We start from the raw sequence: 21,715 nt of genomic DNA on the forward strand, positions 1-21,715 counted from the left end.
ATCCCTCCAGGCAATTTGCTTCCACCTAAAATACGTATCTTTGGGCTATGGAAGGAAACTGCAGTGCCTGTATTTTCTTTAATTATATTGATATCAAAATATTTCACACCTCAAACACGATTTTTAAAAAATTTTTGAAAAGGAATTTACTGAGAAAAGATTTGATTTGCAGAAAGAGTTCAGTGCGGTTGACGGTGTTTTATTGTGAAACTCTGCGGCGGAAGTGAGCGTGCGCCCGGCGCCGTTGACGCTGGTGGTCTGCTGTGGGGGGGAAGGGCCGGGCTGGATCCTGGAGCAGACCGACTTGCGTAGTCTTCGCACGGCGTCCACAGTCCGCCCGCTCTCTCTCTCTCTCTCTCTCTCTCCCTCCCTCTATGGCCGGCCGGAGGGGAGAAGAGGAAACCGGGATCGTTGTCGTCGGGACCGCAGCGCCTGTGGAGGCCGCGGCTATGATTTAACCCCGGGGGGAGGGGGGAGCGGCGAGGGGGGACCCGGGAGAACGACGACGGGTGAACGCGGGCAGAGGAGCGAGCAGCAGCAGCAGCCGCCGCCGCTGGAGATGTGCTGTCGGGCCGAGGTTGCGGCGGTAGGTAGTTTCCAGGAGCCGAAAGCGGCGACGTGTTGTTTTCCAGCTCCTCGGAGCAGGGGGGCCGCTCCTGGAGCTCCCCCCTCCTCCACCACCACCCCTCCGCCTCCCCCCCGGGCTCGGACTCCTCGCCGGGGCCCTGCGGAGCGGCGAGCTCCCTCCGGCCGCGTCCACGCTGCTGGAGGAGCCGCTCGGCTCTTATTACCCTGCTATCCCCGCAGCCCGCAGCCTCTCCGCACCTCTCCTCCGAGTCCCGGGGGGGAAGAGGGCCAGAGAAAGTTTTCCCTTCCTGCAGCAGGTTCCAGGCCTGTTGGTGGTTTGTATGGAGCCAGCCTGGATTTGAAGGAGAAAGTTATTTGGTGGGATTTTATTTCCCTCAGCTGTCAGATTTGCACCCCTCTGTTAATGATTAAACCGTGATGGGGGGAGAAGTGTCCCGGCCTGACATGTCATGTTTCTATTGCAATCATCACAGAGCGCTTCCTGTTTGAGTTTATTCTTATTGTGGACCATGATCAAGCTGTTTGAGTGGCACATAGTGTTCTGAACCTGGAGACTCTGTGGTATTTATTAAAATACCAAATAAACCACAGCATGCTGGGTTATCATGTCTGATAAGATCAATGTTCTGCTTCTTGCTCAGATAACATCTTTTTATTTGTTAGACGCCACTAAAAATCAGGCATATTTGAAGTTCTTACTAAGATAAATAGATAGGAATGTTTTAAAATGTACATGGACACTTTGTGTTGTGTTGGTCAGGTTTCTAAATGTTTCCAGGGACCAGACTCCTGACAGCATCAATCTGTGCACAGTGCTCACACACTCACTGTCCCCCGGGAACTGTTGTTTCATTGGCTTCCCCTCCCTCTCCTCCTGCTGTAGGTATCCCTGTCTAGGCCTGGACTGAGCAGATTGTTCTGAGAGGAAGCGGATAACAAACAGGGGAAGTGAACATGGCTGGGACCTCTGGCTTCTTTTCCAACGGACCTGTGCCGTGGATGGACAACGACACGGAGATGAACAACCTGTACCGAGACCTGGAGCTGGGCACAGTACTGACGCTGTTTTATTCCAAGAAGTCCCAGCGGCCGGAGAGAAGGACATTTTTAGTCAAGCTGGAGACCCGGACCATTGTCTGGACTCGGAGCACGGATAAAATAGAGGGAGAGAGTGAGTATGGAGCAGACACCACCACACTGCTTGTGAATGTGCCACAACTGGTTAGTTTTCATACACGCACAGATGTGACGACTACTGTGCGTTTTGTGGCTCTCGGATGCTTCGAAACAGGCTTTACATGATGGCGATGGCTTGTGAATTCTCAGAGGGACTGAAAAACCTCACAAACAATGCTGGAAGAATCGGGTTTCCACTGGCAAGAGGTTGGGTTTAGAAGCAGCAGGTGCAAAGCATAAAAGAGCTGTTTTCCTCCACAAGTGTATTAAAAAAAAAAAAAAAAAAATGTTTTGGGTAGAAGGGAATCCGGGGTCAAAGATGAGGAAGTGGGGTCTCCTGGATCTGGTGATGTGGGGCAGTTTATCAGGAAGCAGACATCCAGGTTAATCTGCAACAAAACGGAGGACGTGCAGGCCCTCGATGAGTCGTTAAGTCGTCTGTCTCTCGGGTAGCAGGATGCTTTGTGCACAGCTGCACTCTGCTCCGGATGCAACAATAACAGCACACACACACAAACACACACACACACACACACACACACACACTTACAAAAGCACAGTAGGCTTATGAGTTCTTTTTTTTTTTTTTTTTGTCTTCACACAGTATCATCTTCGTACATCCATGAGCTCACAGCTGCCACCTGATACCTCCTGCAGAGGTGAAATTGGCCTCGGCCGCTCATTAATGTACAGAAATAGAATATCAGGGTTTTTACTGGCAGCGCGTGATCGTGCTGGAACGATTTGGGCCGCCGGATCTGCCCCCTTATCAATACCAGCAGAGAGTGGTGTCCATTAAGTTTGCAGACAGCACTCTGCTGTGGTGCTAAAAGTGAGAACTGCAGCGGGGCGGACTCGACTGGCCCAACATCGAAGCCCAGTTTTCACTTTCGGACTTCTTCTCTTTCAGTTCGTGTCTAAAACATGCAGTTTATCTCATGATGAAGATGTATGTGTGGTTTCAAAGAGTAGGGCTCCTGTTCAATTTACTTTATTGATTCTTCTTCTCTACATTTAACCATTTTAATTCTTGTTCAAACCTCAACTAATAGAGTGTGACCAGAGGAACTCCAGGGGGTTAAAGGTCACGCTCAGGGAATCATAGTGGTGACCTGTCAGCCGTGGGATTCTCCAATCCTTATGTTATCGATACTCGAGCTTATAAACATTATGATATGACAGTTCAGAATTTTACTGGGCGAAGAAGCGTAAATTCAGAGTTGGAGTCTCGCAACGCGCGATCAGTAAACCTTCGTCACTGAAATGATTCACATCCAGCGAGACGACGTCCGTCTCATCTGCTGTGATGAAGTAGAGAAAATACTATTATTTAGTAAAAATAGTTAAATTCAATAGAGAAATGCTCTGTTACTTTTTAAGGTAAAACTTCCCGTCCAGTAGATAATCTGAAGAAAATCTCCGGTGATCTGCTCTGAAACGTCTTCCTCCGGTCTTCTAGTTCGTGTGGCGTGCCACACTTCCCCTCTCTCAATCAGATAAGTGTTTTAATGACAGCTTCTGTATGAGAGACCTTTTTCTTTTCTATAAACTAATGCAAAGTTTTTGCTGCAGATGAGTTGAGCACAAGTGGCTGCACGAAAGAATTCAGGCTTTTTACAGAAGTGATTTAAAGGGGTTCTTCTAAACATCCTCAACATTGAGGTTTTGTTGTGTAACTTACTGAAATCCATTTTAATGTTGCCTTCTTAAACATATTTCAATTGAAATGCTCTTTAAAGTAGCGAACTAAACGTAGAATTATCAATTTTCTTGTGCACCAAAACAGGTTTTAAATATAAAAGATGCAGGATTTCTTCCTCTCCATACTGACAGCTTCATTTCAGATGTTTTTATTCCTAAATGACAGTCAATAATCATTTTATATCAGTATTACAGGAGGATTTTAGCTGCTCAGTTCATTGATTTGTAGAGAAAAAAGCTATCCACTGGATGTAGCAGTATGTTTATGTAGAATTTTTAAATCTTTAATGACTGGGAAAGTTTGGTGGTTAAAAAAAACATGTCAAACTTTTAAACTGGGAACTTTTTAAAGCTCTCAGAAGCGAATTTAACGCCACTCAGCAGTATTTCCATATCTGTGTGAATTTGCCTCACTGACTTCACATTATGGACCCGTCGTCTCTTCAAACAGCTCAGTGTTGCTGGGGTGAAGTCGATGTGTGTGTGTGTGTGTGTGTTTGTGTGTGTAATGCATCTGGATATTATTGTAGGGCAACGCCAGTGTTTGAAACGCACGAAGCGGTTCATGCGTGCAGACGGCGTCAAACCTGAAGGTTTTCTCACCGTCTCTCTCTAGACAGGCGTGAATGATGTGAGCCGATCAGCTGGACGCTGTAAAGACCAGTGTGTCTGTGGAAAACCGGCCGCAGTCTGACTTGTTCCACCGTCGGCGCGTCGGAAAGGGGAACCGAGCTCCCGGGAGCTTCTCGGGCAGATATTCGTCAGGAGGAAAGTCTTGGAGCGATCAGAGGAGCCGACATGGATCAGCTGATACGAGAGTGAAACATTAACACACACTCAGCTGGAAATGAAGAGATCTCCGCTTCAAAACAGACATTCACAGATTTCCTCACGTCGTGGCTTCATTCGCTGAAGCATGAAAGGTTCAGATTGTAGTTTCCTCTCATGCGTAAAATCTGTCGGGATTTTTGAGCTGAACAGGTTGAGGAGTGGAGATCGTAAAACCTTTTATTTCAAATAAACTGCCAATGATCAGAAACCGGCATCGGATTGCCAGTTAATGATTAAAGTCGCCACCCAGATGTGACATTTACCTCGGTAACATCTGGATCTGTGCGGGGTCAGGGTTCCGCATGGCCACCATTTTAATCTTTGATGGATTTCAGTGCTAATAATAACCAAACTGGGGATCATTTGGAGTGGATAACTTATTTTTATTATTCAACCGTTCATGCGGAGAGCTTCACCTTACTTTGCTTTAGTTTTAAATTTTTACGATCTTACCTTTATTAGTTTTTAGAATGATTTAAATTCTAGTTCTGTCTTTGACCTCGATTGAAGGGACTGTGGTGTGAATGAGTGGAAAGCAGAGGGATCGACATGAACTCAGGTTTATTTACATCCATTCAAGTCACAACGTAATTCCTTCCTCTTTCTCCCCAATTCCTTCTTCCTCTCCGAAATAAATTCAAAGGCTGGAAAACCATTTTGAGGGCAGAATATCCTCTGATTTCTGATAAAACAGCAAGTCTTTAAACTTTGTTTGCTTAAAAGAAATACTTAAAAGTTTAAAAGAAAAATCACAGACATGAATTCCGTCTTAAAGTTAAAGGCACGTTGATTAAAAGAACGTTTCCCATCAGAAATGTGTTTTATTGCTGAAACTTGTGCCTGGTTTTGTAGAAGTGGTGCACGAGGAAGGAAGGAGGTTGAGGTGTGGGGGTGTGTTGCAGCATACCTCCTCTCATCTCTTTTGGCAAGCTTACACCTTTTTGGCTATCTCTTTATTTCCTCTGTGTGTGTGTGTGTGTGTATGTGTGCGAGATGCCGGGTCCAAATATTTAAACTCGGCAGCCTAAAAAGTGTTGTCTGACGGATCGACCTGTCGGAGAGGAAGTCTGCCGGCCCGTGGAGCGGCCGGCGGAGATCTGCTGCAGGATAGCAGAGCTCAGCCCGGCCAGACTCTGGCTGTCAGCGCTTGAAAACCAAACGCAGACACGCTCACCTATACACCGGCACAGATGTGGTGTGTAGGCGACTAAAGCACAGGATGTGTGGTTCAGGGGCAGGAAGGAGAGCAGGAGCTGTGAGAAGTGTGTGTGTATGTGTCTGTGTGTGTAGCAGCTTCACAGCCTTCGTACTCATAAAATTCTCTGGCTGCTCATTATGGGCGTCGCAGCAGAACTCCACCGTGTCTTTTTGCAGCTTTGTCATTTGAGAGAGCTGCGTAGTGTAACGAAGGTGGAACAAGGAAGACCTGGAGACTGTGGTCTGAGGGATTTGCAGTTTGATCCAGGCAACGGTTTAAAAAGAAGGAAAAAAAGTGTCAGAGTCCCTAAAAGCTGCACCTTTGTATTGATGCGTTTTGCACAGAGAGGCAGTTTAAAGGAGCTTCAAAGTTTAGTGCTCCCTGCTCACATCGCAGAAACGCAGCGCCGTCTAACGGCCCCGCATTTTCAGCTTTGACGATCGTTACATTAAGCTTTTCTGAAATGAAAATTAAAGAACAGAGCTAGCAGGGTTGAATATAACAAATGTTTTCTTGAACGGTGAAAGGCCCGTCCATGCTGCCGCGGTCACATCACCATCTCTTGACTGCTGCTGTTGGAGATTTTCTCCGCCGCCAAGTTGAGACAGATCTGCAGATATTTTGCAAACCGATGCGTTTCCGTCTCTCCAGTCGACATCCGGGAGATAAAGGAGATCCGTCCCGGACAGAAGTCCCGGGACTTCGAGCGCTATGTGGAGGACTCGGCGGCTCGCCTGGATCAGGCTCACTGCTTCGTCATCCTGTACGGCACCGAGTTCCGCCTCAAATCGCTCAGCCTGGCAGGTACGCGCACCAACTTTCTGTGACACCTTCTGTTAAAAAACAAATTCGCAATACATGATCAGGATGATTTGATCCGTTCAGCGACGTCGGATGAGGAGATGACCATGTGGGTGAAGGGGCTGAACTGGCTGGTGGCCGACACGCTCAAGTCTCCAACGCCGCTTCAGATAGAAAGGTAACCCCGACCCAGAGGAAGCGGTCCGGCGGGATTTGTCGTGCTCTGAACCTTCTGACTGTGTTTTCCAGGTGGTTACGGAAGCAGTTTTACGCAGTTGATCGCAACAGAGAAGACAGGTAAGCAGGACGCTGACTAATGAAGACGTTTGGGGGTTTGTTTGGGGCGGGGGAGGGGGGCTTCTCGGAGGTGTCTGAGACCGCACCGTCGAGGTGTAGAACAAACCACTCAGCCGCACACCAGCAGCTCTTTCCTGCTGCAGGAAACGCAGGAGATGTGCAGAGATGTTTGTGTGCCACATCCCTTTGTTTCACACCGTTCGGGTCTTTTCGGGCCAAAAATCTTGGCTCCGCGAGAAGAAGTGGAATCAAAACAAACCGAGCGGAGCAGCGTTTCACCAGGCCGCTGAATGCACCTTGTCGACAGTTGCAAACGTCCCCGTTTGTTTTGAAATTTCTCTTTTGAAATGTATTTATTTTTGTTATTTTTTTGTGGAACCCTGTGTTTAGGATATCCTGTAAGGATCTGAAGAGCATGCTGAGCCAGGTCAACTACAGGGTGCCCAACATGAGGTTCCTCCGAGAGAAACTTCCGGTACACTCCTTCTACTTATCGCACAGCCCCCTCCTTCCCATCTCCCTGCCCACTTCCTGCTCTCGATGATGCTGTTTGTTACGATTTAACGATTTGTGGTTGGTGACCAGTTTTTTTTTTTTTTTTTTTTTTTTTTTTTCTGGTAGGACTCAGAGTTGAGGAACGGAGACGTGTCCTTCAGCCAGTTCGCCCAGCTGTACCGTAGCCTCATGTTTGATGCTCAGAAAAACGTAAGTGCTGAACACCCCCCCCCCCCATCCCCCCCCCCCATTCCCCCCCCCCCAATCCCCTGAAGCCCATCTGATGCCCTGCCAGGGTTTGCTCCAGCCCCCATCTGTCGCTTCTCAAATGGCTCGGAGATCAATATGGACCAGCTAAAAACCCACCAAACCCCGCTGGTGGAGGCCATTAGGACACACACACACACTCTCTCGCTCTCTCTCACACACACACACACACACACACACACACACACAAGCACAGAGGCTGGGGCCAGATTAAATGGATGACCTCAGTGCCTCCCCTCCCTCCCCCACAGGATGTGTGTATCTCAATGGCTTGTGCATTAAATATTTGAAGGAGCATCACTTTGATTAATTAATGGAAGTTCTCCTCCTGGCTCCTCTTTCAGATGGAACTCCCATTTCTACAAAGGTAGATAAAACCACACATACAAACACAAACACACACACACACACACACACACTCACGATGGAGGAGCTTTGCTCACTGGGGGGATATTTCACTCCCTCTGCCAGGTTCGCCGACAGACCAGAACAGAGGATCTCCTTAGAAGACTTCAAGAACTTCCTTCTGGATTCCCAAAAGGTAATTCCTCCTTTTTATTTTTTTCCATCTTTGGTGGATTTGTTTCATTTTTGGAGCTCTAACACACCTGTGTTTGTTTTCCAGGAGCAGTGGGCCACAGACAACAACAAGGTGCAGGAGTTTATGTTCAGCTACCTGAAAGACCCCCTGAGAGAGGTGGAGCAGCCTTATTTCCATCAAGACGAGGTGCTCACACACACACACACACACACACACACACACACATCTCTCTCCTTGTTTACTCGCTAATGGAAAGATCTACACGTTTTCACGGGTTATTTTTTGTTTCTGACGCTGCCTGAATTGCGCCGTGGGTGTGAGATGCTCAGAAATTGACACAGACGCGATCCGGGCCTGATGCGCCTCCTCCCACTCAGGTAGAAAAGGTTACAGGGCGGCCGCGCGACGCACGGCAGTGTTTGTGATCACTGCAGGGTTATGAATGACTAAAAATTGAATCCCGGGCAGCGCCAGCCTGCAGGACCTGCGTCTGTTTCTCTGCGCCCGACGTTTTATGATGTAAAGGCATTCAGCATGTGGAGGGTAGTGAAACACCTGGACGTGTTATCACGGCAGGAATTAGATTACAGTCACCATCTTCTCTAAGTTTTTACACTAGTTGAATCCTTGTCTTTTTTCGAACAACAACCAGTCGTTTAAATCCACTGTGATCATATATCTACACTGACTGAAACCTGGTTTTAAAATATCCCACATGGGAAGATTTTTAGGTGAAATTATCTTGAAATGATGAATGTATCTTTATTTTTTACTGTGTAAATAGTTTAGAAATGTCTTTAAAGTGATTGAATTTTTATTTAAATATGTGAAGATTTCCTCTTGAAAGGCCGTCTAGATCTGTTTTATTTCAAGTTTCTGTAAAAGAACGATAAATATCTTATTTATATTCATAATATACAAGAGAATAGTTGTGAATTCTCTGAAATACGAACGATCAGGAGCTGCTTTTACAGCCGCATTTTAGTCCGTTTCATCGACCCCTCTCTGACTGAGAGATCAAACTGACGAGCTCCTAAGATCTGATTCGGTCAGTGGATCAATCCCATAATGCTTTGCTTTGCGGCGCACATGCTCTCACGTCCAGCTTTACCCAAGAAAATACTTGCGAAATCCACTTAACTGCAGTAACAAACTATAAATACTTTGCTGGTTGCCGTGCGTGCTGACTCTCCACCTCTGTAGTTCACACTCTGAGTCAAAAGCCATTACGTCGGGTTCAATACACACTCGCTCGCTCCAATACACACTTCCGAGAATGAAATGCTTCGTTTGCTTCACATTTACAGCGAAGTGTGTCTGCGTTTGTCGTATGATCTAATTCCGACCATTTCCTGTTCTCTGCTGTGCAGTTTCTCACCTACCTGTTCTCCAAGGAGAACACCATCTGGGACTCGTCTCTGGACCAGGTCTGTCCAGAGAACATGAACAACCCGCTGTCCCACTACTGGATCTCCTCATCGCACAACACGTAAGGACCCCGACCCGCAGCCGAAACGCTGCGGCGCTCGAAGTGACCGCCTGCATCAGATAAAAGTGTATTATTTCTCAATCGCGCCTCAGAAGGAAAGGCAGGCGTGGATTTGACAGGAAAATTTAGTTTTCCTCCCATTGAAAAGTGTGTGAAAGGCAGCTGGAATGATAACCCCCCGCACTGGATGTGAAACAATACGGGGGGATGAAAATTTCCCATAATCCTTTGATTGAATTTGAATTGGCCCTGCTGAGTGTGTTCGGAGTGTTCAGTCCTGCCAACAAAAGAGAAGGAGCCTTGTTGATTCGGTTTTATCAGTATGTTTGTGTTACCACTGTTTTTTGTGTGTGTGTGTGTGTGTGTGTGTGTGTGTTACATGCTGGCATTGTGTGGACTTGTGGGGACACTTGTAAAAAAAAAAAAAAAAAAGGTTCCTGTAAGGGGAGTCGCTGCAGTTTTTATGGTGGGGTTTTTTCTTTCTTTCTTTCTTTCTTTCTTTCTTTCTTTCTTTCTTTCTTTCTTTCTTTTAAATGACCTCAGGTTGTGGTTAGCCTTTACCTTTAATTCTCACAGTGCAAGAGCTTTAACCACAATACGCCCCCTCAACCCACCCGGCCCCAAGTCTCCTACCACACCTTCTGAGACAGCAGGACTTCCTGATGGTTTTCACATTATCAGATATCATTCTTGAGCAATAAAATGTGACCGTTAGTCTTTCCGCCTCCAGAGGAGGTTTGAGCCACACTTTGATAGCCACTGGGCCAAAGTATTAAATATGTACATATGGTAGTACTGCAGTGAAACCAAAGGTAGGTGATTACAGCACACACAGTTCACCAACAGTGTGAAATCAACTGTTTACACTTTTAACTTTGAGATATTACCACAGCACACTTTTCAACCTCTGTTCTATTGCGGTTGTTACGCGAGACTTTTTAGTGATCAGCGCCACATTCACAATATTAACATTTGTATGTTTTCTGCTAAAACTGAGAGAAAAACTTCTTTGAATTCTTATTTATACTTGATCATTTTTTGACGCTCCTATTTAAATCAAGCTGGAAATAAACTGGTTATATGAAGACTTGATGTGTGTGACGGTTAATCCGTCCACAGCGACCCGTCGTCCTTTTGAGGATGAAAATCAAGTCCTGAGGTTGAAACGGACCGTTGAAGGTTTGATTAAGAATTATGAGGAAGTTGAGACAAGTTGACAAAGAGGGAGTCAGTGGTTAGGTATTGGAGTTTATTGGTGCGTGCATGCGTGCATGTGTGTGCGAGAGTTGCAGGTGAGTGGTGTGGGCTTGAGTGTGTTTTGTGTGTTTTTGACCTGACTCGCCTGCTTATTTTTAGCTACCTGACGGGAGACCAGTTTTCCAGCGAGTCGTCTCTGGAGGCGTACGCTCGCTGTCTGCGGATGGGCTGCCGCTGCATTGAACGTGAGCGCGCGCACACACACACACACTCATACAAACACAAGAATGTTCTTCACGTGCACTAAATCACCACCGCTTGACTTCCAGTCTTATAATTAAGCTTCTTCCTCGGCGTCTTGTCCGTCTGAGCTTTACTCTTAATGCAGCCGCCACCACACCCTGACAAACACACACACACACACACACACACACACACACACACACACACACACACTCTGTTACACAACTGTCTGTATGTTGTTTTCACACCAAGACCTGGTCTGGCAGGTTTCTATGAATAGACCTGTCTTGTTTACTTGAACGGATTTCTCTTTACATCAACTTGAAAAAATCCTGATGCTCCTCTGTCCTCTCGTGATTCATGAACTCACGCTTTTTTCTGAATGAAACGATCGATTTCTGTTTCTTTCTTTGCTCGTCGCTCCAGTGGACTGCTGGGATGGTCCAGACGGAATGCCAGTCATCTACCACGGACACACCCTCACGACAAAAATCAAGTTTTGCGATGTGCTGACCACCATCAAGGAGCACGCCTTCGTCACGTCCGAGTGAGTCCCAATGAGCTGCAGTTACGCCGTTTCTTTTTATAGCAGAGGCGATGACAGGATAAGGGATGCACACACGCAAGAAAACAATGAGACCAGGACACGGAGGCAGAAGATGAGAGGAGGCTTGGTTGACGTTATTCTGTGGTCGTTTCGTGCAGCTATCCCATCATCCTGTCCATCGAGGACCACTGCAGCATCGTGCAGCAGAGGAATATGGCCACCCACTTCAAGAAGGTGTTCGGGGACATGCTGCTGACCAAGGCGGTGGATATCGCCGCAGACGGTCTGCCCTCACCCACCCAACTCAAGAGGAAGATCCTCATCAAGGTCAGAAAGCGCATGGAGTCGCTAAGTCATGCAGTTCACCGTTATTATACAAAAATAACTGATGATCCTTTTTTGTTTCCCTCCCACTTGTGTTGATCCGCTGCAGCATAAGAAGCTCGCAGAAGGCAGTGCCTACGAGGAGGTGTCCACCTCCACTCCTTACTCAGAGAACGACATCAGCAACTCCATCAAAAATGGCATCCTGTACCTGGAAGATCCCATCAACCATGTGAGACTCGGAGTTCTTCCCCAGTCGGTTGTTTAGAATCACCATAGAAAATCTTATTTCACATTAACAGTTTAAAAGAAAATAATAGAAGTAATATTTAAATAAATAAAGACTGAAATGAGGCAAAACACGATTAACCAAACTAATGGTAACGGTGCAGTAATATCAGCAATATTCTCACCATGTTGCTTGAAATGGTTTCAAAATGTGTTTGTTTTACATATCCATGATGACTGTGATAGCTTTTTGAATGACATTTTACGTTTAGAACGTGATTCTTATCATTATAACTATTCTTCATTTAAAATTGTGTGAGAACTACAGAAGTCGGTAGTTAGTGGGACTAACTGAAGCCATATGTTCACCTGATAAATGTTTCTGGAGCGTTGAATTCCTCTTGTATTCTTGCATCACTTATCTGCGCTTTTGAATAATTTAAATATTCCATCCATTCAAAACGACCGAGCTTCACCGTCTTCACTTCCTCCTGTTTGTCTTTCTCTCCCTCTCAGGAGTGGTACCCTCATTTCTTTGTCCTGACCAGCAGTAAAATCTACTACTCAGAGGAGACCTCCAGTAATCAGGGCAACGACGACGAAGAGGAGCACAGAGAGGTTAGTCAGCGCCGGGGATGATATCCCTCCATCGCTCAATAAGGCATTAAAGGAGCCGCTGCTGTTTGTTTTTAATTATTTAAAGCGCCTGAGCTGCTGAACAGGACAGCCTGGCGGCAGGGCGGGTTCCCGGACGTGGACACGCTTCATACGTGGCAGACGAGCGCTGATTAATCCTCTCTCTCCAGGTCTCCAACGGTATGGACCAGCACGTGACGGAGAAGTGGTTCCACGGAAAGCTCGGCGCCGGCCGGGACGGGCGGCAGATCGCCGAGAGGCTGCTGTCCGAGTACTGCCTGGAGACCGGCGCTCCGGACGGTTCCTTCCTGGTCCGAGAGAGCGAGACCTTCGTGGGCGACTACACGCTGTCCTTCTGGTGAAGTCATACCCAGTTTTGATATAAGTGTGCGGTGACTCCATCTCCAGTGGCGTTGGCTTAGTGAACCGTCTCCGCCCCGCAGGCGCTCGGGCCGCGTGCAGCACTGTCGCATCCACTCCCGGCAGGAGGCGGGCAGCCCCAAGTTCTACCTGACCGACAACCTGGTGTTCGACACGCTCTTCGCCCTCATCAACCACTACCAGCAGGTGGCGCTGCGCTGCAACGAGTTCGAGATGAAGCTGACCGAGCCGGTGCCGCAGACCAACGCCCACGAGAGCAAAGAGTGAGTCCGAGTCCGGCGCTTTGAGAAAAGGAGTCGGCCCCCCCGTCGCCGCGGTAACCCGCCGCTCTGCTCCTCTCCGTCAGGTGGTACCACGCCAACCTGTCCAGGAGCCACGCGGAGAACATGCTGATGAGGGTTCCCCGTGACGGCGCTTTCCTGGTCAGGAAGAGGGCGGAGCCCAACTCCTTCGCCATTTCGTTCAGGTAATCCAGCCCGTCGCCTCGTTAGCGCCGACGCCTGTGGTCCGTTACCGATACGCTGTTTTCTAGCTACAGTATAATATCAAGTCTTTTCAATTCTGAATCACAGTGACAGCGTTAATGACAAATCTATTTGTTTTTGGCGAGTGTTGAAAGGGAGGCCTTCAAATGTTGTTCATCTGACTGATTTAAACTTCATAAAAGCTACTGCAAATTATATATAATCATATCAGAGAGGATTTTAACTTAGCTGCTAATGACAGTATTTAGCCGTCTAACATGTTTATTTGTAATTTAATTTGCTTCCTTATATTTTTCTTTTGACTTTACCTCTATACTGAGCGACACCGGTAGTTATGTCAGCGTGACTTGAGCAGTTTAACCAGTCTGAGCAGAACTGACCTCACAGTTCTGTCGTTGGCGAGAAATGACTTCATCCCCACAGAATTCACACCCTTAACGCTTATCTCACCGCTGCTCCCAGTCCTGTTATTATGTCAGAATCTTTTTATACAGCGATGGTTATCTCGCCGTGACGTCGTTTCACCGCCGTAAAAATAAAAATCCCCGCGAGCTTTTACGATGGCGCCGCGCCGCGGAGACCGTAAACAGTCGTCTCTGTGATCTCCCCCGCAGGGCCGAGGGGAAGATCAAGCACTGCCGCGTGCAGCAGGAGGGTCAAACCGTGGTGCTGGGAACCTCCGAGTTTGACAGCCTGGTGGATCTCATCAGCTACTACGAGAAGCATCCCCTGTACCGCAAAATGAAGCTGCGCTACCCCATCAACGAGGACACACTGGAGAAGATCGGCACTGCTGTGAGTGTCGCGCCTCCGCTGCTTTTCCTCCACGTTTTAACCTGAGAAACGTCCTGATGACACGTTTCCCACCAGGAGCCGGACTACGGGTCGCTGTACGAGGGCAGGAACCCCGGATTCTACGTGGAGGCGAATCAGATGCCGACGTTCAAGGTGAGTGTCGAGCCTGTTGGCATGTTAGCGTGCGCTCCTCTCAGACGCGAAGCTCACCCGCCGCCCTGTGCTTCCAGTGCACGGTGAGAGCCATGTACGAGTACAAGGCCCAGAGAGACGACGAGCTCTCCTTCACCAAGAACGCCATCATCTCTAATGTGGACAAGCAGGAAGGAGGATGGTGAGCGAGCCGTAGCGATCCACTCAGGAAGCAGATCCTGATTGTCCATCTGGGCTCAGAATATTTTCGTAGTGTGGAGAAGGAGCCGGAGCACATGAAGGGGTTGAGGGACAGAGGTGTGCTTGCTGGGGATCAACTGAAATCGGTGTGAGCGTCACTTTAAGGGTGATTTTTCCAAAAACCGCCTCCAGGTGGAAGGGAGACTGCGGAGGGAAGAAGCAGCTCTGGTTTCCCGCCAACTACGTGGAGGAGATCAGCCCGTCAGCAGCCGAGCCCGACAGGACGGTGAGCAGCAAGCCCTCCGACAGAAATACGGAAAATATTTCTCATTGATTTGCTATTGGAGAAGGGATGAAGCAAAATGCTCATCAATGGGCAATTTTCAGGAAGAAAAATTAGGATATTCCATGTAAACTTTTTTCACAACTCCACCCTCGACTCACAGTGTTGTAACTTTTCATTGTTTGTAAAGAATCATTGTGATCCAGTTTGTGCGAGATGTCACTAATTGTTAATGGAGCAGAAGACTGAACGATTCCCTTTGATCCGTCGTTGCTAATATCCAGCCGTCTGCCACTGAGCTCACGACAAAACAAACTAGAGGAAACAAAGGTTAGATTTGGGTCAGCAGTGTGTGTTTCCAGAGCGGTGCCTGCTCCCTCCACAGGAGGTCACCGTCCGTCTCGCAGCATGTGTGTGTGTCTGTGTGTGTGTGAGACATAAGAGTGTAACCCCCTTTAATTCTCCTGTGTTGTGCTGCAGGAGATGACAGAGAACAGCCCTCTGGGGGATCTGCTGAGAGGAAGCGTGGACGTGTCTTCCTGTCAGATCGGTGAGCGGTCCCTTCATTTCCCGGCCACCTTCCTCCTTTCCCGAGCGTAACCTCATAACGTCTCATTTTTATTCGCAGTAGGCCCCCATCAGCCCTTCCTTTACCGCCGCGTTTGTCCATTTACTGCCTCTTCTATTATTAATGCCCCCCTCATTTGGCCGTATGATTACTCTTGCTTTCCTCACAGCTCTGGTATGTTATTGACATCCTCCAGTTCAGTCGATACACTCCCATTAGTGGCACGCGCCGTCCTGCAGGCTGGGGCCTCTTCTGGGCTGGTCTGCTGGCTCCACCTAGTGGTCATACAAGGACATCTTTCTAAATCAGACTTCAAAACAGTGATTTTTTTTATCAATATTAAAAGAGGTTACAGCTGTACATGATGAATGCAATGCAACTGCTTTGATTTTAATTTTTTCACCATTTTTGCCGTGCAGAATCTCCATTATGATTTAGATAAATGCAAAGAAATGTAAGTCGCAGGAGAAGTAAAGATGCTCCACTGCACTTTGCATTGATTGTTGATTTGGCTGAAGGAGCACTTTTTCTCCAGGAAAAGTGCTTTGCTTTTTAGTTTTCATGCAGATATCTCCTGGTATTTTATTTGTCGTCAATTAAACGATTTATACAAATTTCCGTGCAGAGTCCATTAAGAAGAGTATCGATTTGTTTCCTTTGTTTTGAACATTTTAATTGATAAATTCCATATAAACATCCCATTCTGCTGTAACTGTGGCTAAAAGTCACAACTAACCATTGTGAACGTAGACCCATGAAATAAATGTAGATGGAAAAAATTGGAAAATGAAATCTAAAAAGATTAAAATATGACTTTCAGAAACACAGTCTCATTAAGTCTTCCTCATCTGTGATAAATATTCAGTCAAGTCATCAGCTGAAAGTGTCTTTAATCAAAATAATCCGATCGTTTTTCCGGTGGTTCACTTAAAATCCGGAGCGTTCCTGCTGTATTATCCGTATGAATGCTAACTTTCCCCGTGTTTCCTCTGGAAGTGGTGCGTCCCGACGGGAAGGGCAGTCGGCCTCACGTCTTCTCCCTGGTGCCCAACACGTCCATGCGGACCGGCCCGGTGCTGGAGGTCGCCGCCAGCAGCCTGGAAGAGCTCAAGGAGTGGGTGTTCAAGATCCGCGAGGTCACCATGACTTCAGAGGCCAAAGTAAGAGCACGGACAGGAGCGCTCTGACGGCCGGTTATCGGAGCGCATGTGGAGGCAGGAGATGAATATTTTGACCTCGACTTCATCCCCTCTCGTGTGTGTCCAGTTGGAGGAGGGGAAGATGATGGAGAGGAGGAAGAAGATCGCACTGGAACTGTCAGACCTGGTCATCTACTGCCGACCTGTGCCGTTCGATGAAGACAGTAAGCAGTCTGTCATTCTGTTGAACACATCCAGTACCCGTGCGGGCGTCTGAGACCGGCTCTCTCCCTCCGTCTGCTTCAGAGATCGGCACGGAGCGAGCCTGTTTCCGGGACATGTCGTCCTTCCCGGAAACCAAGGCGGAGAAGTACGTCAACAAGATCAAGGGGAAGAAGTTCCTGCAGTACAACCGGCTGCAGCTCTCCAGGATCTACCCCCGAGGTCAGAGGCTGGACTCCTCCAACTACGACCCGCTGCCCATGTGGCTCTGCGGCTCCCAGCTGGTGGCGCTCAACTTCCAGACCGCAGGTACCGTCTCGGTTCCCCGGGCAGAAAAGCGGCCGCGCTTCCTTTGTTTCGTTACGCCTCACGTTCCTCTTCGTCACGCGCAGACAAGCCCATGCAGATGAACCAGGCCCTGTTCATGCTGAACGGACGCAGCGGCTACGTCCTGCAGCCGCCCATCATGAGGGACGACCACTTCGACCCCTTCGACCGACACACGCTGCGAGGCCTGGAGCAGGTCACTCTGGAGATAGAGGTGAGGACGGACCGTTTAGAAAGAGCTTCTACATCCGTCAAATTTGATTTTCTTCCAGGAGAAAATCTAATCTAATCTTCAGGAGGCGTGTGTTTGTGTTTACGTGCCAAAAAGCGACGCTCTCTCTGAACTCTGACCTCCACCCGGCAGGTCCTGGGCGCCCGGCACCTCCCCAAACACGGCCGCGGCATCGTCTGCCCCCTGATCGAGATCGAAGTGTGCGGGGCGGAGTACGACAGCGCCAAGCAGAAAACCGACTCCGAAGGTAATTTTAACCCAGCGCCGGCGAAAACAAACGAGGAGTCGCTGTTTACCGGACACTTTAGCCTGCTGTCATTTCCTGTTTGGTCAAATAAAAAAAAAACAGGAAGATGCACAAACAGCCAAGTCAGGGGGAAAACACCGCACAGCGTGAGCACAGGTCTGAGGAAACGATGTGTAGTTTGTTGTCTTAGCTCAGTAATGGCAGCCAGTTGTTGAGCTCGAGCATCAAATCCTACAGTCATCCTGCGGCTTTAAACCCGCCTCCTGGCTCGGACGCGTGTCTTGAAGTCGTGCGTTTGTCTCCAGCCGATAACGGTCTGAACCCCACGTGGCCGCGGAAGCCGTTCCAGTTCACCGTGTGCAACTCCGCCTTCGCCTTCCTGCGCTTCGTGGTGTACGAGATCGACATGTTCAGCGACCAAAACTTCCTGGCTCAGGCGACATTCCCCATCCACGGACTCAAGACCGGTAGGTGCGCCCAGCGGAAACGCGAAAGCGGTCTGGAAATCGGCGCTCTGACTGATGTTCTCTGCCCAGGTTACCGGTCGGTCCCTCTGAAGAACAGCTACAACGAGGACCTGGAGTTGGCGTCGCTGCTGGTGCACATGGACATCATCAGAGGCAGGGTGAGCGGCCGCTTCTCACTCAGACTCTGTTTAGCTACACGGACTTCTAGCGTTTTATTGTATGTTTCAAGTGATTTTTTTTTTTAGACCGAACTTCCATTTCTTTTCCACTTTGTCCACAATCAGACCTGCAGGACAGTTGGAGTCACTGATTCGTGTCTCTGTCGTTCGTCCCGCAGGATGAGAACGGGGAGGTTCTGAGTCCGTTCCTGGCGGCCGGAGCCACGTCGACGGCGTCGGCCCAGGCGGGCCGGGAGCGCTTCGGGGAGCTGGGCTCCGTGTCGTCCTCGTCCTCCATGTCCCCGCTGCCCCAGTCCCCCCCGCAGGCCCAGGCTCAGGCGGCGGCGGCAGCGGCGGCGGCGGCGTACCGGGGGAGGGAGGGCTCCTTCGACTCCCGCTACCAGTCCCCCATCGACGACTTCAGGGTGTCCCAGGAGGCGCTGCTGGACCACATGGATCCCCAGAACAGGAGGTAAGTGGGGTGTCGGGGGGGGTGGAGTTCTGTCTTAGCTCGACTTTGGAACTGCGGAAGATTCTCGACGCTCTCCGGTCTTTGTCTTCACTCCAGGATGTTGCGGAGGACCAGAGTGGGCGGAGAAAACCGCGTCTAAGTCCAAGCCAATCAGGAAGCGTTTCTGTTGCACCCCCCCCCCCCCCCCCCCCACTCCCCACAAGCCGCCTCCGCGCCCCCCACCCCCCCCACCCCACCCACCCACCCTCTACCCGTACTGATGATGTCACTGACTGCTGTGAACACTGTTTCCATGGAAACGCCCACCACCGCTTTGGCCTACATTTCAGGCAGCTCTCCCTCCCTCCCCCCTCCCTCCACACCGCTCGCCTGAAGGGAAGGAGGGACCCGGACCAGTGGGGGTGGGGCGGGTGGTGGTGGAAAGGGGGGGGGGGGGCCTCGCTGAGAGGAAGCCGACCGCCACAGACAGGAAGACGAGACTGACAGCGGTGGATCAGTGGACGTGCCGGGCGCGGAGGGAAAGAGAGAGCTGTACATGGTGTCAGTTCCAAACTCTTTTCACTTCACTTTCTTTGCTCTTCTCTATTTGGCGTATATGAAAAAAAAAAAAACCAACAAAAAACAAATATATATATATACATATATATATATATTTATTCCTGCTGTGCTGTTGGCCGGAGATCAGCAGCGGCTGACCTGCTCTCAAAGAGCTCCCGTCTCCATGTTTTTAATTATTATAATTATTTAAACCTTTAAACATTCATAATGTGACTTCTCATTTTTAATTGTATATGTGTCAAACATGAGGGCTCTCTATGGCTGTTTTTAATGTCTCTCTCTCTCCTCCGCTTTAGAGCGCCTCCGGTTTAACTCCGACCCAAAACCTGGAGCGATATTAACGAGTTTTGTTTATATATATATATATAAAGCATCAGGAAGAAGCCAGTTCATGTTGGAAGTATTGCGAGAGCAGGCGGCGTCGTATGCTACACTTATAAACAGGCGTTTGTGTTTTAGTATTTCTAACTTACATTCCGAAAAAAGAAGGAAAAAAAAAAGAGACACGCCACAAAACTGCACATCATTCCATTTTTTGGCATCTTTTACAAAGCCAGTCACGCTCACTGAGACGCCGGCGCCGCTCGGTGAGCGTCGAGCATCTCGCACCCCCCCCCCACTCAAGTGACGGCGTAAGGAGGTGGTGGGGGGGGCCGTCAACCGAAGCAGGACCAGGGACAACAGCCAAGCCTGCCGCCATCGTTTTGTTCCCATCTGCACGTCATTCCGCTCGGTTTTCTGATTCGCTGCTCGTCTCTGCGGTTTGAGGCGCGTTCGTCTCAAACGCCATAAATGCTGTCATTGTGAAAACCGAGCATCGAGATTGTAAGAAAAGGATTGAGTTAACTATGCAGCTCTGCGTTCCCAGGATTTATGATGCAGCATGTTGAAAATCTGGGTTTTTTTTTTTTTTTTTTTTTTAAACCAACAATTTAAATCTTAATACAATGTCTGGCTGCTTCATCCACCCTCATGTGTTGTAATCCGTTCATTATAATGGATTAAAAACTAAAGAATGTCCAACAGATGTGTATATAAATGAAAGAAATCCTTTTGAGGAGGGAAAAAATAAGATTTTACTACAGTGTCGGTCAGCGTTTGTAAAATATGAGTTTTCCATATTTGACATAGAAATCCAGTATTATTGGCCACAGAGAGGGTTGAGTTGCCGGGAAAGATCCTCAGATCGGGTCGGTGTTGCAGCATCACAGAGACAGAAGTGTTTCCTCCAGTTTCGAGGAGTTTTGCTGAAAATCTGAGTATTTCCAGAGAATTCCAGAGAATGTCAAAGTCTCTCCACCGCTTCGGACCGGTCCGGTTTCCCCTCAGAAAGTTGCAGTCATGCGATTTCCTGAGTCGCTTGGCGCTTTGATGTGGCTGCGTTTTTGCAGCCGACGGCGACGTGTTTGACTCCCCACGGCGTTTTGCTCTGCCTGTAGCTGACAGACGCACCTAAAGCCATACAGCTCGACTCGACGGCAGCAGGGTCCGGAACAAATCTGCAGCATGTCGACGTGTCAGCACCCCGATATGAGCGTCAGAAAACTTGATTTATTTTTCCTTTTTTCTGGTCAAGCGATGCCTCCGTCTGCCGACCCGTGCGTCCCTGACCCTGCTGTTGACCCCTGAACCCCCACCGAGCTGTAATGAGGTTTAACCAATCAGATTAAGTAAATGTGCGGGCGCAGATTGCCTGCAACACTTTCTTTTTTTTAAATGCCTGTTTTTTCTTTCTCCTGTTTTGTCTGTTTCGTTAGCGACCGCCTCATTTACAATCGCCTTTCTGTAATGTGCCTAAACTATGGAGAGGAAGAGTATTCATTTTAATTTTGCCTTTCATATGAAACATATTCAAGCCTGAAAAGTAAATAAAATACTTAACTACTTTATAGTTCTCCGTCTCTTTGTCCCAACGGCAGAGCGTAACGCGCAAGTGTTTGTTTCTCACAGGAAGCGGCTGCTGCTCGCTCCGAGACGTGTGAACAGCATGTGAGCGCCACTTCAGAGAGGCAGCGATGAAAACCAGTCAGGATCTTAAAGAGAGAGAGATTCCTCCTTCAGCTGAGAGGAATCCACAGAATTAAGATAAATGTGTTGCAGCTTGTTAAAATGTGGTTCTGCAGTTTCTACATTTGAGCTGAAGAAAGAAAATGACTGGAGGTAAAATGCTGAGAAATGAGGGAAAACATCTTAAAGAATGTCACAATTACAGAACGAGTGATGATAAAAGCTCAAGAGTAAAACTCCAGTTTGTTTCCAGAATGAAATTGTCTGGACAAGTTAGAAGGAAATATAGTGACTTAACCCAAATTTACATTAATTTCAAGATGAACTAACAGAACTGACTGTTCTCTCTTTGTTTTGACTTCCACATTTTTTACACTGTCAGTTATTGGAAGTAAAGAGGATAAATGCTTGCGAACGGTCCTCACATCTTCACAATGCAGATGTGTTCAGCTGAACTACTGTTCTCTTCTTTAATCAAGATC

General features: G+C 48.3%; 1 protein-coding gene across 1 annotated transcript; it reads left to right on the forward strand.

The window, feature by feature from the left end:
• Positions 1 to 297: 297 nt before the first annotated feature.
• plcg1 (phospholipase C, gamma 1) lies at positions 298 to 21,113 on the forward strand. Its single transcript, XM_030118265.1, has 33 exons — positions 298 to 586; positions 1,472 to 1,759; positions 6,146 to 6,298; positions 6,380 to 6,473; positions 6,545 to 6,592; positions 6,983 to 7,067; positions 7,214 to 7,297; positions 7,699 to 7,721; positions 7,826 to 7,895; positions 7,980 to 8,081; positions 9,266 to 9,384; positions 10,741 to 10,826; positions 11,251 to 11,371; positions 11,530 to 11,698; positions 11,805 to 11,927; positions 12,440 to 12,541; positions 12,730 to 12,917; positions 13,003 to 13,203; positions 13,287 to 13,406; positions 14,040 to 14,220; positions 14,296 to 14,373; positions 14,451 to 14,554; positions 14,746 to 14,839; positions 15,317 to 15,386; positions 16,401 to 16,564; positions 16,671 to 16,767; positions 16,850 to 17,074; positions 17,158 to 17,306; positions 17,457 to 17,571; positions 17,877 to 18,038; positions 18,108 to 18,196; positions 18,376 to 18,668; positions 18,765 to 21,113. The coding sequence occupies exons 2-33, from the start codon at positions 1,543 to 1,545 to the stop codon at positions 18,805 to 18,807; spliced, it is 3,969 nt and encodes a 1,322-aa protein (XP_029974125.1). The 5' UTR covers positions 298 to 586; positions 1,472 to 1,542; the 3' UTR covers positions 18,808 to 21,113.
• Positions 21,114 to 21,715: the final 602 nt, after the last annotated feature.

Source organism: Salarias fasciatus, chromosome 20 (genome assembly GCF_902148845.1).
Source record: "Salarias fasciatus chromosome 20, fSalaFa1.1, whole genome shotgun sequence".
In the NCBI taxonomy this organism is placed as follows: Eukaryota; Metazoa; Chordata; class Actinopteri; order Blenniiformes; family Blenniidae; genus Salarias; species Salarias fasciatus.

Coding starts and splice junctions, on each gene's coding strand:
- plcg1 (XM_030118265.1), top strand. CDS start 1,543: ATGGCTGGGACCTCTGGCTTCTTTTCCAACGGACCTGTGCCGTGGATG. Junction 1,760..6,145: donor GGATAAAATAGAGGGAGAGA/GTGAGTATGGAG, acceptor CCGTCTCTCCAG/TCGACATCCGGGAGATAAAG. Junction 16,565..16,670: donor CCATGACTTCAGAGGCCAAA/GTAAGAGCACGG, acceptor GTGTGTGTCCAG/TTGGAGGAGGGGAAGATGAT.